The sequence below is a fragment of the Telmatherina bonti genome (genome assembly GCF_933228915.1).
Source record: "Telmatherina bonti genome assembly, chromosome: 6".
Lineage (NCBI taxonomy): Eukaryota > Metazoa > Chordata > Actinopteri > Atheriniformes > Telmatherinidae > Telmatherina > Telmatherina bonti.
Window position 1 is genome coordinate 19,121,513 of NC_136624.1, and position 15,946 is coordinate 19,137,458.

The window sequence follows — 15,946 nt, forward strand, 5'->3', positions numbered from 1 at the left end:
GTGGATCTTTCAGTCTGGGGCGTACCGGTGTAGTTCTCAGCCTGCAGGTGCATGTCACACAGTTTGTGGATGTAGCGGATGTACATCTCCTCTTTGTTGATTTCAGACTTGTAGAAGTTCTGACAGGAAGCAAACAGAAAATAAATAAATAACTAAAACAACCCATGCGCTCTCTAATGGCAGAAATCATGACATAGATCTTACCAGGAGGTTAACAGTGCAGCCAATCTTCTTGTTTTCTGTCTCATCCCCCTTCATACAGTCCCTGAAAACAACACCGACTTCATTATAACAAGTAAACTCCATCTCCCTAATGAGCCTCTGATCACACTGATGTCTGTGACTTTACTGCTTTTTCTAAGCAACTTTTCCAAGAAGGTTTTTTCAGCTCATGTCTCTGATATTTTCTTTCCACAAGAAGTTTGTAAAACTGGCATCTAAAACTGCTAAAAACAAGTGGAACTTAAAAACATAGCATCTATTTTACATATTAAAGAAAAAATCTGCCTTTGGTTGTATTTTAAAGCTTAATGGAAGCTGCCATTTTTCATGCCTACAAAAAACGAATATAAAAATAAACACACAAGCATTAAATACGCTGTTTGAGTGTTTGCATGGATGATTGTTACCGGTAGTCCAGCAGCCGCTCCATCAGTCTTGTCACAGATGTTACAAAAGAAATCCCTGTCTCTCTCCACGTCTCCTGCTCGATCTTTTCCAACAGACTTTAAAGAAAAGAGTAAACAGAAGTAGATGCTGTAGTGTATTTACACACTGGCAACAGCCTCAAAATGTCAACATCAATAATCTGTGAGGACTGAATCCTGAACAGTTTTAATTAGAGAAACGTCAGACAACAACCAAACAGTAGCTCTAAAAAGACTGACCTCAAGCTGTGAATTTGTAACACACTGTGTTTAAAAACCAGACTGGAATTGTATGCTGGGACTACATCCATTTCCAGTTATTTAATTTATCTTTGGACGTGCAACCTTTTTTGCCTGATTGTAGCAACAAAATAGGAATTAATGCCAGAGTCTCAGGAAATACCTGGTTGCAAGCTGGTGAAAAGAGCAAATTAGTCTGTTTAATTTATGTCAAAATTAACTTTCTTAAATAAAGGTTTTTTCCTCTAAAGCATGTTTTCATGATCAAATCTGCTATTCAGGAGACAAGGTGTAAGTTATAACTGTGATCATTAAGATGTTTTCTACTGAACTGATTAATAATGTCTTTAATTCAGATGTTACAGATTCACACAACTAACTCAGTCAGCTGAATAGTGACTCAGCAGAAACTTCAGCCGCATGGATCTGTGTGTGGGAGAAGTCATACCTGGGATAGGGCCCAAACAGCTGGGTTCTAGTCCCGCAGCACAGAGCAAAGCACATGAAAGCCGTGTTAGAGCAGAAAAACTGAGAGTTAATTTCTGTTGTCAGACAGAGAGAAAGGACAGAAGGAGTCATGCTGGTTTTAAAATAGAGACGGGAGTTTCACACACACACAGAGAAACTACTCTCCTTACAGCAAACTGAAGAGTTCTCTGTAGTTCTCGTCACCTTTCCCCTCAGAGACCAAACTGTCCAGCTTGTCTATCAGTTCAGCCTCCACCTGCACACACATTAGAACACAATGAAAAATAATTTCTTTTGAGTTTTGTTTTTTTTTTACATCTAACCAAACGGCACTGCTTCCCAAGCTGCTGCTTTCCTGCAGATGGTGTGAAAGACGGGGTTTATTTACACATTGCTGTACCTGTTTGAAGTTTCCGTTTTTGCGCTGCTCCCAGTCCATCATGTCGTGGAAGATTGGAATCATGATGTTTCTCACCTCCACCTGAGGGACCAGTGTCACTCCCAGGAAGGGACCGATCATACCGGGGATAAAATGGATCTTATTTTCACCTGCGATCAGGGTATCAAGGTGAAGAATGAAGTGTCATTTTGTTTTTTTGCAGAATGGAAGACTTCTTTATCAGAGTCTCACAGCTATTGAAGAAACTGAAACTATAGGAAATCAGTGTAAAAGGATCTTACCCAGTTTCTGCCACATACTGAAAAGCTCATAGGTCATCATCACTCTCATGTCTCCATACCTGCAACAGGACATATCAAGTTATATTCAATCCAAATAATTTTCCTTTTGTCAAAGTTTCTCATTATTACAGTTTAAAAGATAAGTTCAAGAGGAAAAATTAAAACGATTATTTGACTGAATTCTTCTTAGTTTTTGCAGAATTTGTGTTTTAAATGCGTTTTATGTACTTTATTTCTTCATAAATCTTTTGTAAGATAACTGCTGGTAATGGCAAGCAAAGGAAATATTCTTTCTTAATGTATTTTTGTATCGGAACCACAGGAATGAAGGTATTCATCCGTCATCTGGTGGATTTTATTTCAGTGTCATGATTTCTTCTGGTGTTGTAAGACAAAGTACTTGGCCTTTAGTGGTGAGGTTTTCTGTTTTTTTAATTTGGAAATTGGTTTATTATGAGTTCCCTTTTTTTTTTTTTTTTTTTTTTTGCAAGCTGGTGCATACAGTATCTGTGCGGGCGGACTCACTTGTCTAAGACCTTCTTCCTCTTAGCTGGACTCAAGATTTCCAGCTGTAAACTTGGCTGGTTGATGTAAAGCACCGCCAAACTGAAGTAGGAGTTCCACACCTGGAGACATAGAAACTTACACTGCAGCACATGCATTCCCAGTGCTCAGCTGGTTCATACACTCCACTCTGCACACAAACGTCAGTAATTAATGTTGAAGATTAAATATTACAAGAAGCAGGACAGCTTCCTAACATTTCCTGCTCCTCCTGCTTCACTGACTGCTGGTTTATTAACGCAACAGCTCAAAGCGGTCTTTTGTTAAAATGAAAGAAAAATTCCAAATGAAATTTATGATAAATGAACAGAAATCCTCTGTCTAAAAAAGGGGGAAAAAAAACCAAAAGAATAATAAACCTGCGACATGTCAGCACTTTTTACATCTCAGTTACAGTAATAGCTTCCCTTTTCATACAATGATTCTTTGTGGATTGTGGCTGAGGTGATGTTGTTGTCCATTTGGGTTGTTTGTGAGTGTGTATCAATGAGAAAATGTGGAGGTAAGTTCTTTCACCTTAAAGTCAAAGTCAGTCTCTGTAAAGTTCTTGTGGAGAGCAGAGGAGAGGTACTGAGCCGTGGTCAGGATGATGCTGCAGAAAGGAAACACACATCGGTGGGGTTAGCAGCAGCTGGGCGTGGGTTAATCTGCAGGCAGTGGTGCATTTCAGCACTGATAAGGGATCAGGGTGAGACGGTTATTTCTGTTTCTTACTTGCTGGTGAGCAGCCTCATGACGTTCCAGTCGCGGGGGAAAATACTGAGCTTCATCAGATTTCTAAAGACACACAAAATCTTCAGCAAGAACTCCTGCAGTGGGAAAAGAGAGCGAGAAAAACAATTATAAGTTTGAAGTACTTCATAAATACAGTCCAACACTGGAAAAATGACTTTTTAGCAACATTATGTCATCATGTGCTTTTACATCTTCTTAATTAGACTTTTCTCTATGAGGGGCCCTTTGGGACATTATTCAGAATTAGCCTCCCACAGACACATGGGAAATTTAAATCATTCACACACTATGGTGAAACGTCTCACACACTATACTAAAATCATTCACACACTATACTGAAGTTTCAGTTGAAACGGAAGTCACGTAGTAGAAAAAATGGGCGCAATTTAAAAACAAACGCTTTCAGGACATGCTAAATAGCCATCTAGTGTAGCTACTTCCATCCCACCTGCAAGAGAGTTTAATTGCGGCCTCTTGAAATCCAGCACAAACCATAAGTGTCTGATTGCACCAGTCACAATGTCCATTTATTTGATTCTTCTTCTTCTCACAGTTCAGACTCTGTGTTTTAAGGTGAGAGGAAATGAAGAATATATTGCAAGTTTTTTTTTTCTTGTGCTTTACGGTGTATCGAGTCTTTGCAAAACGAAGACACTGTTGGGCAACTGCTGGACGACCACACACAGACTTTATCTATGTTTATTGCAATTGTGTCCATGTATGTTTTGAAATTGCACTCATTTTTTCTACCACGTGACTTCTGTTTCAACTGAAATTACTTCCTTTTTAAGTGAAATTTACCTCTCACACACACTAGTAAAATGCCTGTCACACATCGTAGTGAAATTTGATTTAAGAATTAACACAGTGATTTTAGTTTATCATATGAGAGGATATTTCAGTATAGTGTGTGAGAGATTTCACCATAGTGTGTGAATGATTTAAATTTCCCATGTGTCTGTGGGAGGCTAATTCTGAATAATGTCCCAAACGGCCCCTCATATTTCTGTGCTCCTCTTTACATCCACTGCATCTTTGTGGCTTAGTGACAAGTGTGATGTGTTCTCGTTGGGTTTCCTCTACCTTGAGCTCATCCTTGCTCTGAAAGTTTTCTATTAAGTGTTGAAAGTGGACGTCTGACATCTGGCGGAGGAGCGACAGCAGGCAGGACACGTATTCTCCCTGCCAATCGGGAAAGCGAAGAAAGCCACATGAGCCAGTCACATGGAGGGAGTTATCAGTAAGAGAACAGTTGGAGATGATGGAATCAGGCTTTGTCCCAGACTGATCTCTATTTGCCAGCCTGTCAGTGCAGGATGTCGCCCTGTATGAGGTTGTGATGTTGGTGAAGTGTTAATCATTTTTATCAGTATGAGCAGAAGACAACCCTCACTCATACTGATCTCCAAACAATGGGAATTTTCAATAAAGTTAATTTTTTTTGTCATAATAATGTATGTTAAGGCAAGTTAAATACAAAATGTATTTTGTTAATATTTTCTTTATTTAAATTGAAACTACTAGTGTACGGCTTAGCAACAAGTTTCTGTGTAACTACATGATGTGAAATGTTTACTTCCTTATTTAGGGTCCTGTTAGGTTAGATTCTTTGAAAAATGTAAAAACCGAGCTGTGATAGATGAAGCAAGCAGAGACCAGGTTGAGACGGAGCCAGAGATGGATGGGGTAAAATGTCAATGGAAACTGGTAAACCACAATGAAACCTCTGAAATGCATGATATTATAAATGTAACCAAGATAATCAACCTTACCTGCAGTGAAATCACTGAAGAAAACAGTTATATGACATCTCTAATATACCCTCAGCAAATATATACTTTTAAATACTTAGAAGAAAATATCAGCAATATGAAAATAGTAAATAAATTGTTATATTTGAATATGAATTTAAGTCATGCAAGCATTCATAGTAGGGAACCGGGGTATGGTTTCCAGCCAGACATGGAACAACAGAAATAGAGTGGGAATGATGAGAAAATGGATTAGAGGAGGGCAATATGGAAATGATTAATATAGTAAATATTTAATTATTATATAAATCTCACAATGAGATATCTGTCGTTAAATCCTGTCTCTTAAATACCAAAACAATAACTGTATAACTGTATGAATAAGGACAACAAGGTGATGTCATCTGTAATATTGCCCAGCTCTGCAGACAGACAGAGAAGAAGCTTGACACAGGATGGATGAGTGGCGTTGAAAGTGAAGTAGTAGTCGTATTGTTAGTTACTAACAGTGATCTCCGCGGTGCACTGCGGACAGCGTTGACCCCTTACCGCCTCCTGCGACTGGCTCTTGCTCATGATTGACAGAAGGGTCTGCAGGAGGACATCCAATAGGGACTCTACCATCATCTCCACTTCCTCCTGGACTGACGTGTCCTGCAGGGGAAAAAGGAGGATAAAAGTGGTATGAAGGAGCAAAAATGAGAAGGAAAGGAGAAAGTTTTAAAGAACATCAAATGAATAAAGACAATAGGGATGAGTACAGTTTTTCATTAAGAAAAAACAGACAGAAACCACTTTATCTTTTCCAGGGTGCTCATGTGTTATGCTGTAGAGTGAGTTGTCCTTTATCTCTCCATTTTGACAGAAACAACAAATACAGTCTGGATAGTCATAGTTCAGATTCACCACAGATTGAATCTTTTTGGATTTTATTGGAATTTCCTAACTTTTACATGAAGATTTCCATTTCCACAAAACAGCTTTGTCATGGAAACCCTTCATTACAACATATAGCCTAATGTGACAAATTCAGTAAGGACCTCTTTTATATCCAATCTATGGTAAGGACTGAGGTCTGAGCGAACTGCTGGAAGAGCAGACACCGCGGCTAGTGGATGAGCACATGGCTACACAATCACTGTATCATATGAAAGCAATACATCAGGTAAAGCACAATGCAAGTCATTTGTGGTCCAACGGGATAGAAATAGCTCATTGAAAATTATTTGTTATAGAGACACCTGAAGCATGTATTTATAACAGAAGTTAGAATGTCATTAACTGGATGTGAGGGGATGTAGTTGGGCTGTAACATGACTGGGATGCTTTGCCTCTGTAATGTGTTTTGGCATCATAAAAGTGATCTGACTCCCGTACTCTGCTGCTCCATAAGTCTTTTTAAAGTCATGCTTGACCTTCTGGGATTTATAGAACCAGCCAACTTTTTTTGTAGATAAGTGAATGGACAGACCCAGTTACACCATTCCCAGCTGGCCTCTGCATCGCAGTAGAAACTTATCACAAACATCAAATGCTAAAAGACAGGACTAACTGGAAACTTTCCCATTATGGGAAATGATAAACACTGCAGCCCCAAAGGGGTGCTGGAGCTTGATAAATGGGATGGTCTGATGTTCCTGCCAAATTCTAAGCAGCATTATGTGTTTCTGAACACCAGCTAATTTGTTTCTAACAAGACATAGTCACATACTCAGAGCTGTGACTGGGTTTATGTTGATGCTGCTGCAGGATCAGTTTAATAAAAGCCGAGGAATAAGCTTAGTTTCCAAATTACAGACCCTTCAAACAACACATACAGAGACACATTTGTCAGCATTAACAGTTCCATTTGCATGTATTGTGTAAGTGTGTATCCATGTGTGTTACCAGTGAGCTGGTCTTAATAATAGAGAAGATGGAGCTGAGTATTCCAGAGCAGATGAGCAGTTCTTTCTGCTGTCTCAGGTGGAGATGGATGTGGTGCAGAACCACAGGCAGCAGGATCCGCCGAGACTCTGAAAGCAAATACACACACACACACACACACACACACACACTGATTAACAGTCAGTCGTTATTTACATTTCAGAGAAATTCAGTTTTTTATCTAAACTGCTTACAATACCTTAAACTAACATTAAATTCTACAAAACAATGCAGTAATAAACAGGTAGAACAGAAGAGAGATTTTCCTCACTGAGATACTCAGAGTGGATTTAAACTGCTTTGTCTGCAGATCAACAAACTTGCACTTCAATCATGTTGACTTTTTCACTTTTACATCTGAGCAACATTCACATCCTTTCTTATAAAATTGATTAGATTTGTTTGCAATACAGATGATGAGTTAACAGTGTCGTTTACCAGGGAAGGAGAAGAGCCTGCTATCCACAGTTCGAGCTATGGACTGCAATTTCACCACATCCATGGACTGCCCTATGTGCACCGTGGACGGCATGCTGCCTAGAGTGCCACGCACAAACTCTGCCACCTCTTGCACTGTAAACATCTGCAGGAGCTCATCAAAGATAGCTGGGAATGAGTTCAGCAGCGCAGCCTGAGGAAGAGCAGGAGAGAAACAGATAAGTGGTAGTAGGAGAGGAACTCCGACAGAGGGGAGCAGAGGTCAGAGGTGGCAAGGCCAGGGTTTAAGTCATGGAGAGAGCAACTAAATAGCAAAAGTGTTAGTTGTATGTTGTTAGTTTTTGTAAATGCAATGAAGAGAAATGTGACTTCTGTAAAAACAGCAGAAGGCAGCAGAGCTAAAACAGAGTGAATACAGGAAAAAGCTGATTTGCCAAATGAAATAATCTGTTATCACAGTTATACATGTCATGCAAGTTTGCACCAACCCCAAAACAGCTTAATGTTCTTATCAGTAGCTCCCTGTTAGCAGATTTTACACAATACAATGGCAAAGTAGTCGGCTTTTCTTTTTTTAAATTGAGCTACTTCATTTTGTAAAACAGCTGTTTACCTGTATTGAAAGGCATGTGTGAGAATGGAAGAAGACAGAATAGACTTGTTTACAGATGTAACACCCCAAAAAAGGATTAATAGAGAGATTAATAAGACAAAAGGAAGACAAGCACAATAACTGATGGGGTAAAGTGTGAAAAGTTCATCCAATTTCAGCCTGATTAGAAACACACGACAGAAAGGAGGCTGATCAGAGTGACAGACATCCAGCAGCTGGTTTAAGTAAAACAGCTTAATAAATACAGGACTGCAGGTTAAATCCAGGGATGTTTGTAAAGAAAATGTTTTTAGTTTTCTGCTCTTTGTGGCTGCACCATATAAAGCCAAACGTATCATGTTTGATTCAGAGTTTCTGAGACCGTTTGCATCACTTTATAGTGAAAACTCAAAATCCTGTTGAACACAATCTGACACTTGTCTTCTGCCTTTAACAGACACCAGGAAGCAGAAAACTGCACTGTAAGAGTTTTGACACATCAAATGGGAATAAATAGTAATTACCACCCCCAATAAAATTGTTTTGTTATTTTTGTTATAAAGGGTATAAAGAGTCAAATAAGGATTAAATGAAACCATTTTTCATGGGTCAGGCCTTAAAGGGTTAACTCAGCATTCAGGCTGAATAGAATTAAATTTAGTCAGAAAGTTGGGGGTTAATATTATCTGAAAGGTGCTAAACACACAGCGTCTGTTTAATTAAAAATGTGTTCCAGGAAGATCATCTTCTTCCATCTAAATAGCTTATAACAACTAGATCTTCATCTTCACAGCAAAGAGCTTCATCACAGAACTGACATGAAGAACTGATCAGGTTTAGACGTAAAAATGTGTCAGCAGAAAGCTTAATCTATGGATCATCTTTTATTTTCCCTTTTCTCAGGCAGAATGACCTAAGATACAACTACACATATTTATGTGGGTAGATGAGTTGGCTTTTTTAGTTTTTTTTCAGTGTGCCCAACTTATGAAAAAATATGTTATGTTATGTTATGTTATGTTATGTTATGTTATGTTATGTTATGTTAGGTTAGGTTAGGTTAGGTTAGGTTAGGTTAGGTTAGGTTAGGTTAGGTTATATTATATTATATTATATTATATTATATTATATTATATTATATTATATTATATTATATTATATCATATATCATATCATATCATATCATATCATATCATATCATATCATATTATATTATATTATGAATGTTGTTTTAACAGCACATTGTACAGGTTTTAGCTTTTAGTAAAGATGGTTGTCAGATAGATTAAACATATACAACTCATTTAAGATGTTTTGCCCTCAAGTGTGCATGAAAATCTACTCTAGGAGAGTTGATGTTAAAGGTTTTTTTTTTTGTCTTTCACTACAGAAGTCATATACACTAATTTATTAAGGGGGGGGGGGGGGGGGGGGGGGTAATAAAATGTGTTCTGAATGAGAAAACAGGTGACTCATATGCAGTAGGTTTATGAACAACATCTACTGGGTGTGACAAGTCGGTGCAGGATTGACACAAATGTGTGCATATGTGTGAAGTCAATCAGGATGTGCAGGTTCACAAGTGTGTGTATGTGTGTGTGCGTGGGATGTTAGACTAAGAAAGAGCTGAAGAAGTGAATTAGGACTCTGGGCTTCACACGACAAACTGGGAGTTGTAGCTTTCTTCAGACATCTACTTACTGACAGTGGAGGTGGCCGCAGAGCGTTGGAGCTCGAGGCCTGAGAGCAGTTGGCTTGCCCACTGCCAGAAACCTGTCCTGAGGCAGAGGCCTGGGTTTGGCCCAAGGCAGAGACTAGTGCTAAAGGAGCTGTAGGCACAATGCCGAGGCCAGGGGCTTGATTTAAGCCTGGACAAAGCTGGGGGCCCTGTGATGTATGGGTGTGGGAGGAGAACCAGGGAGAATAATAGGGACCCAGTTGTAGTGAAAAAAAAGGTGAGGACAGGAAGCAAGGAAAAGTTGAAGGTAAAAGTAGAGAGGAGGTGCAGAAAGGAGATAGAAGTCAGATTAAAGCAGCTACTGCAAGAGGTGATAGAAACCAAACTTAACAAGAAATTTCACTAAACTACAAGTGAAACTACAGACTTATTAATGGAACTAGCCGTTATAAAAGCAAACACAAGTCTTATGTGAACTGCAAGGAGACAAGTTTCAGTTTAAACTGTGACCGAGAGACGCAGGTCAAAAATACATTTCTTTCACATTTGTTTAAAATAGGTAAAGAAAAGAGCCAGTGGTTCACCTGAGTGAAGATGAGGGTCTCAGAGTTGCGGCTGTCCAGGCTGAGGACGAAGCGGATGGACTGAAAGAGTTCCTGGATGCTGGTACGAAACTGCTCCTCCTCCATACCACAAGTTGCCCGAGAGTAGAGGATCCGAGATTGGACGATGAACTTAAACAAATACTCCAATGCCTGAAGATTTTATGTGTGACAGAAATATGAAGAAAGAGGGGAAAAACTTAGAAGCACTGGCAGAAAAACATACCGTATATCAATTTTCAAAGTCTAAATATTTGTATAATCAATTGTCATTTTTTCATTGTAAGATATAGAGCAGCAAAATGCTCATCAATAAAATACTTTTTTTTTTATTTGTTAAAAACAAAAAAGAAAAGGTTAATTTAAAGTCTGATTAAACCAAAATGAGAGATGTTTATCGTAATAAATAAACATTTTGATCATACTAAAAGTCTGAGAGCTGAATTATGAAGCTGGGATTCAATTTTTTTTTTTCTTTTTCATTGTTGTTTTATAGAATTTCTGCTCCATATTCTTAGAGTTGGTCTAAATTCACAATTCAATAAAGCAAAACTATTGATTATAAATGGCACATTTACCACAATCATTGAAACATAAACAAGCCAAATACAATACATTAACTTCAGACTAGCAACTTACTGATGCCTTCGTCACAGAAATGTCTTTTCTGAATGCCAGTATTTCGACAATCTGCTCAAATCACATAAAAAAATTAGAAAAATGTGGCAATCTGGTGACACTCTAGCTTGGAAGCCAGTTTGAGTCATGTCCAGCTACGAGTAAAGGGTCACATGAACCCTGTAGTGCATTTCATATAACCTGCACAGAGCTGTGTTAATACACAGTCTTCAGTGAACACACTACCAGTATCATTTACTCATGTTCCAATGATATCAAGGTTTAATAGCAGTTTGATTGTTTTAATCATTCATGTTTGGCTTGATGCTTCGTAAAACATTTGCTGATAGCGTGACAGAATGTAGATTTACTCTTGTTTTTCCCCAAACTTTATACAAAGTTATCTGAATTTATTAAAAAAAATATTTAGAAACACTTAAAACACAGAAAAAGTAGAACATAAAATAAAACAAACAGCATGATGGCAGTGATGCTGTTGAATTGAGTATTTATATAAATAATGAATGTATATTTAATTGTACTAGTATGTAATAGATAGAGAGAAACTAACGCTCATTGACAGGCTTCTAAAGGAAGAACTAAATAAATGTCTGATCTGAACCAACTGCTGCAGCACGTGTCAAAACCATCCTCAATAATTCACACCGTCCACTTCTACATGACAGCATGACCCATTTGAGATGGATGTTTGAGTCAGATGAATATTTCAAAGTGCCGAGCAGCTTTGTAAGATAGAATGTGGTTCATTCTGCATGTACTCAAGATGCTATGATGGTAAGATGCTCTATTCTACTCTCTGCATACAACTCCATGTACATGCTGTTGACATGGTTGACTGATGATTTCTATTTTAAAATGAACATAAATAACAAATTATTTTAAAGGATACTTGCAGCTTGTGAAGAGATGTGACTCAAGATTAAGTAATTTGTGTTTTTTTTTTTTCTTTTCAGTAGATAGAAGTTAAGCAAAATGATGTAATTACATGACACAGATGTGAAATGGCTACAATGCAACACAGACATTATTTAAATATGACAACTTAATAAACTGTACACAGCTTTCTGAAAGCTTGTACAATGCAAGTGGGATGTCTGCATGAACACCAGACTCTGTGAGTTATGTGTTTTACTGGCAGTATTAGGTTTGGTTCTGCTCATCCATGTAATGAAGACATGGTAACCTCTGTGGTCAGGCTTACCCTCATGGCTTCCTGGATGTGGTCTTGTCGAACCACCTCAGCAGAACGATCCATGTACCACTTCAGACAGCGGATCAGCTCTCTGAAACACACCCACACAGAAAAATGAATAAAACACAGCGTTCTTTCCTGAATATACTAAGCAGACCTCAGTGGGAAACTGGCATATTTGAGCCTGACTTAAAGCGGTAATGAGCGTTTCATCTGAATCATGGTCAGTTATTTATGTTTCCAAGCATTTCAAATTTAGAGGACACAGTTTAAGAAGAGCTGTAGATTGATTTTAATCTAACATATAGTTGACTGATATGACTGATACATTCCACTTCTGTAATGGTATTTGGGGACTACGAATGGAAATGAGCACTTTGCTAAATCCATTTTGCACATTCATTAATATGCACAGTTTCCTCCAAACAAAGGAGTAAAACCTCTATAAGACTAATAAATTATATCACGTGGTTGGAGAAACTATGTGAAAGTAAACCATACTTTCATAAATCTGTATATAATAACTTAGATATATGTCGGCATTTAGAGTAAATGTATTTCACACATTGAAGATGAAACTACAAACAGAATTGCATATGAATTACAAAAAAAAAAAAAAATCTGAAACATATAGTTGCTTGCATCTTTTATTGAGCATGCATTAGTTCGCCCTGTATTTGTGTGCACAACAGTAGACCAGCTGCTAATGTTACTATCAAGGCAACACTCACTTGTAGGCCAGGGCTCCAGCAAAGTGCTTCTGGATGTATGTGTCCATCACAGGCCTGAAGTGGTAGTATTTACTGTCCCTGAGCAGGTTTATGATGAACACCTGAGAAAAAAACAGCGAGGGAAACACTGCAATAGGAGTTTACTTCATAGGCCCAGATAATTCAGATTTTTTATCAACGTGGAAAGATGAAAACATTTCATTGGCCGTCTGATATTTGTTTAAACGTAAAAGATGTCAGGATATTTGGTTAGAACGTCTGCTCACACTACAAACTCACCATTTGTAATGTTTAAGTGCTAACGCATAATGAACAACATAAACCCATAATGACATTTAATTTTTCACTGGTATCAGAACCAACCACTGGTCTAGAGCGAAGAAATATTTGTAAATAGATATATGTAAATTAAGATGTGGAATATGGGCAAATGACAAGATTGCTGACACCAGGAGCTTTTTAGTCGCCATTTGTAATTCAAATCGTGTTGACCAATGATGTTTCAGGAAACTTTGTTTAGATGCATACTGAACTTTACATATAGAGTAAGAGAGGTCACACTTGCTCTAATCAAGTATTAACAGCCTTTTTTTTTTATATTCATAATGATAAAAACCTTTTGTTAGCAATTTAGTATCCATCTGTGCACAAAATAAGAGCAGAGCACAGAGCGAGTCTTGTCCTCCATATCCGTTAACTGCTCATCAGCTGACAAGACAACGAGCTGGAGGCATTGTTACTACATTATAGTTGATGAGTTCACAGACAGGCAGAAAGGCAAAGAAATTAGGAGATTAGTCCTCCTTCACAATTATTCTTGACGAGGCAACAAGTCTATGTGAGGTGTAAACCAAGCAGACAGATCAAGCCTTGAACTATTGACCCCAGCAAGGGTTCCTGGTGGCTTTATTAGTGAAGGAAATCCGCTGTCATTGTTTGGATTCTCTTGTCTCCTTCAGGCTCATCTGCACTAAGCTGACATTAAGAGCTCACAGCGACAAAAGGCCCCCTGCGGTACCTCCTTAATTCGCTGGCATCTGAAACAACAAGGAAGCACTTGATAATGCAAAGATGACAGCTGACTGTTGGCAGGAGGTACAAGACAAAGCTTGCTGGTGCAGGAGAGGGTTTGCACAGTTTGCTGTACAAATTAGAAAAAAAAAAGTAAACAAAGGAGCTGTGTGTCTTTTAGTAATGTCTTACCTTACCTCTAATTATTAAATTATCAGTTGTCTTTTAAATTCTTCAATCCACTTAACAACCTTACTAACAAAACACACATTACTTGTATAACACACTGAAAATTTCCCATAGCCACTTCCTTCCTGTCACCACTGCCGTGACCCTTCCTGTGGACATATTTGCTGCATTGCAAAGCAAATCAGACAAGACAACATGTTTCTCACCAACAAATAAACTGATTGCTACTCAAAGAGAGCCAATCGTTCGGTGTAAAAGAGTCTGTGAGTGAGTCTGACACATTTTCAGTGTGTCTGCAATATTTTAAATCTTGACAATTCACCATTAAGTGAGACTGACAGTGTGTCACATCCATTATTAATCTGTCTCGTTTGAGGGCCTTAATCTGTAGGTGCCTGTCTTCATGTTCAGACTCACACTGTTTAAATTTAATTTACTGTGTTGATTTCTTACACTTATGGTTTACACTTACCAATGACTGGAACACCAGCGGTCCATACTTGTCTGTATTATCATCTAAGATGGAGAATAAGGTGTCCAGAATGTCCTGGAGAAACTGAAACAAACGGAGAATAATTAGTGACACTAACACTGGTTTTGTAGTTGTAAGTAATCAGGCAGTTGTTCAGTGTTTTAATTTAGGAAACACCACATGACTGCTGACAGATAACTTGGGTCGAAGAGAAGCATAAAACCTGCTGTAGCCACTTTTTTATTGAAAACATCAGTCTGACCAGCTACGTTAATGAGTAAACACCCTACAAATATGACACAAACTGCCGTGCCAGGCCATGTTTAGACCGCTGAAATAGATTGTGCAAAATCTATTTTTTATTATCCCAAAGATAGATTCGATTCAGCAACACAATCAAAATATTTTATTTTACTTGTTACATTTTTCTCATTAAACTATAAAAAGGGAAAACATTTGCGCTTTACATATTGTTGATTATTACTCAAAGCTCAAACATCTTCACAGTCCAGTGTGTTTATAGATACTGGTAACCACGACAGGAAGCTGGCTCAGCTGTCACAGATTTTTACAAGTTTACTTTTAGGGTCACTAATGGGATCTGCCATCACCGAGTGATCATATTACGGCTAGATGTTCCCCAGCAGAACAAACATCCACTCTGATTTTAAACATTCAGTTCAGTCACTGACAGAAAGGTTAAATCATCAGTATCCACAGTGAGGAGCGCTGCCAGCAGCCTCACACCTCAGATGCTTTGAAAAAGCTGCCAGACAGCCGTGGAAATAACTGTTATGATGTAATGTCACACCTGGGACACGAACGGAATACGTGAGAAGCATCAATGCAAAATTAAAGACAAAACTAAAGTGCACATAATGGTTAAGATGAAGGTTTTTCCTTTCAAGAACAGAACAGCCTGCAGTATGCGGTGAAAATGCAACTACATGTTTCCATTTAATGGGACAAATGTCCAATTTTCTTGACACAGTTGCCATAAAAAATACTAACATAAAAACACCTGGATTATTTGTTTCTCATTGGACTAAACAACTAAACCTTACCTTGACGATCTCCTCTCCACTGACATAACGAAGACGTCCAAGGATGTCCATGACCCGGTCAGGATGGGCCTTCCACTTAAGCAGAGCCAGGAGGTCCACTGGAAGACAACAGCAACACCAACAACCATAAGAGGGACAAGATACACAGTGAGTGTGACACAACACCATGAGGGTCTAAGCTGACCCACAGAACAAGTCACACATAACAGAACGGACCAGTATTAACAAACTAAAAGGTGCTGGTAAGTAAATAACGCAACATGAAACAGAAAAATCTTAGAAAACTAAGAAAAATATTTGAAACTTTTACAGGAAATGCTCTCCAA

General features: G+C 38.3%; 1 protein-coding gene across 4 annotated transcripts in view; it reads right to left on the bottom strand.

Moving 5' to 3' along the window:
- LOC306756848 (dedicator of cytokinesis protein 3-like) overlaps window positions 1-15,946 on the bottom strand; it is a gene marked incomplete at both ends in the record, with an annotated part of 190,548 nt that overhangs the window by 11,621 nt on the left and 162,981 nt on the right. For all 4 annotated transcript variants that reach the window (XM_079241741.1, XM_079241740.1, XM_079241742.1 and 1 more), the window contains 19 exons: window positions 26-119; window positions 205-265; window positions 630-725; window positions 1,336-1,362; window positions 1,526-1,611; window positions 1,756-1,904; window positions 2,037-2,095; window positions 2,562-2,662; window positions 3,117-3,192; window positions 3,315-3,409; window positions 4,419-4,517; window positions 5,594-5,740; window positions 6,974-7,101; window positions 7,451-7,643; window positions 10,305-10,475; window positions 12,163-12,244; window positions 12,885-12,985; window positions 14,557-14,640; window positions 15,621-15,718. In XM_079241741.1, coding sequence (XP_079097867.1) covers window positions 26-119; window positions 205-265; window positions 630-725; window positions 1,336-1,362; window positions 1,526-1,611; window positions 1,756-1,904; window positions 2,037-2,095; window positions 2,562-2,662; window positions 3,117-3,192; window positions 3,315-3,409; window positions 4,419-4,517; window positions 5,594-5,740; window positions 6,974-7,101; window positions 7,451-7,643; window positions 10,305-10,475; window positions 12,163-12,244; window positions 12,885-12,985; window positions 14,557-14,640; window positions 15,621-15,718 — 1,947 coding nt within the window. The remainder of the gene's footprint in view (window positions 1-25; window positions 120-204; window positions 266-629; window positions 726-1,335; window positions 1,363-1,525; window positions 1,612-1,755; window positions 1,905-2,036; window positions 2,096-2,561; window positions 2,663-3,116; window positions 3,193-3,314; window positions 3,410-4,418; window positions 4,518-5,593; window positions 5,741-6,973; window positions 7,102-7,450; window positions 7,644-10,304; window positions 10,476-12,162; window positions 12,245-12,884; window positions 12,986-14,556; window positions 14,641-15,620; window positions 15,719-15,946) is intronic.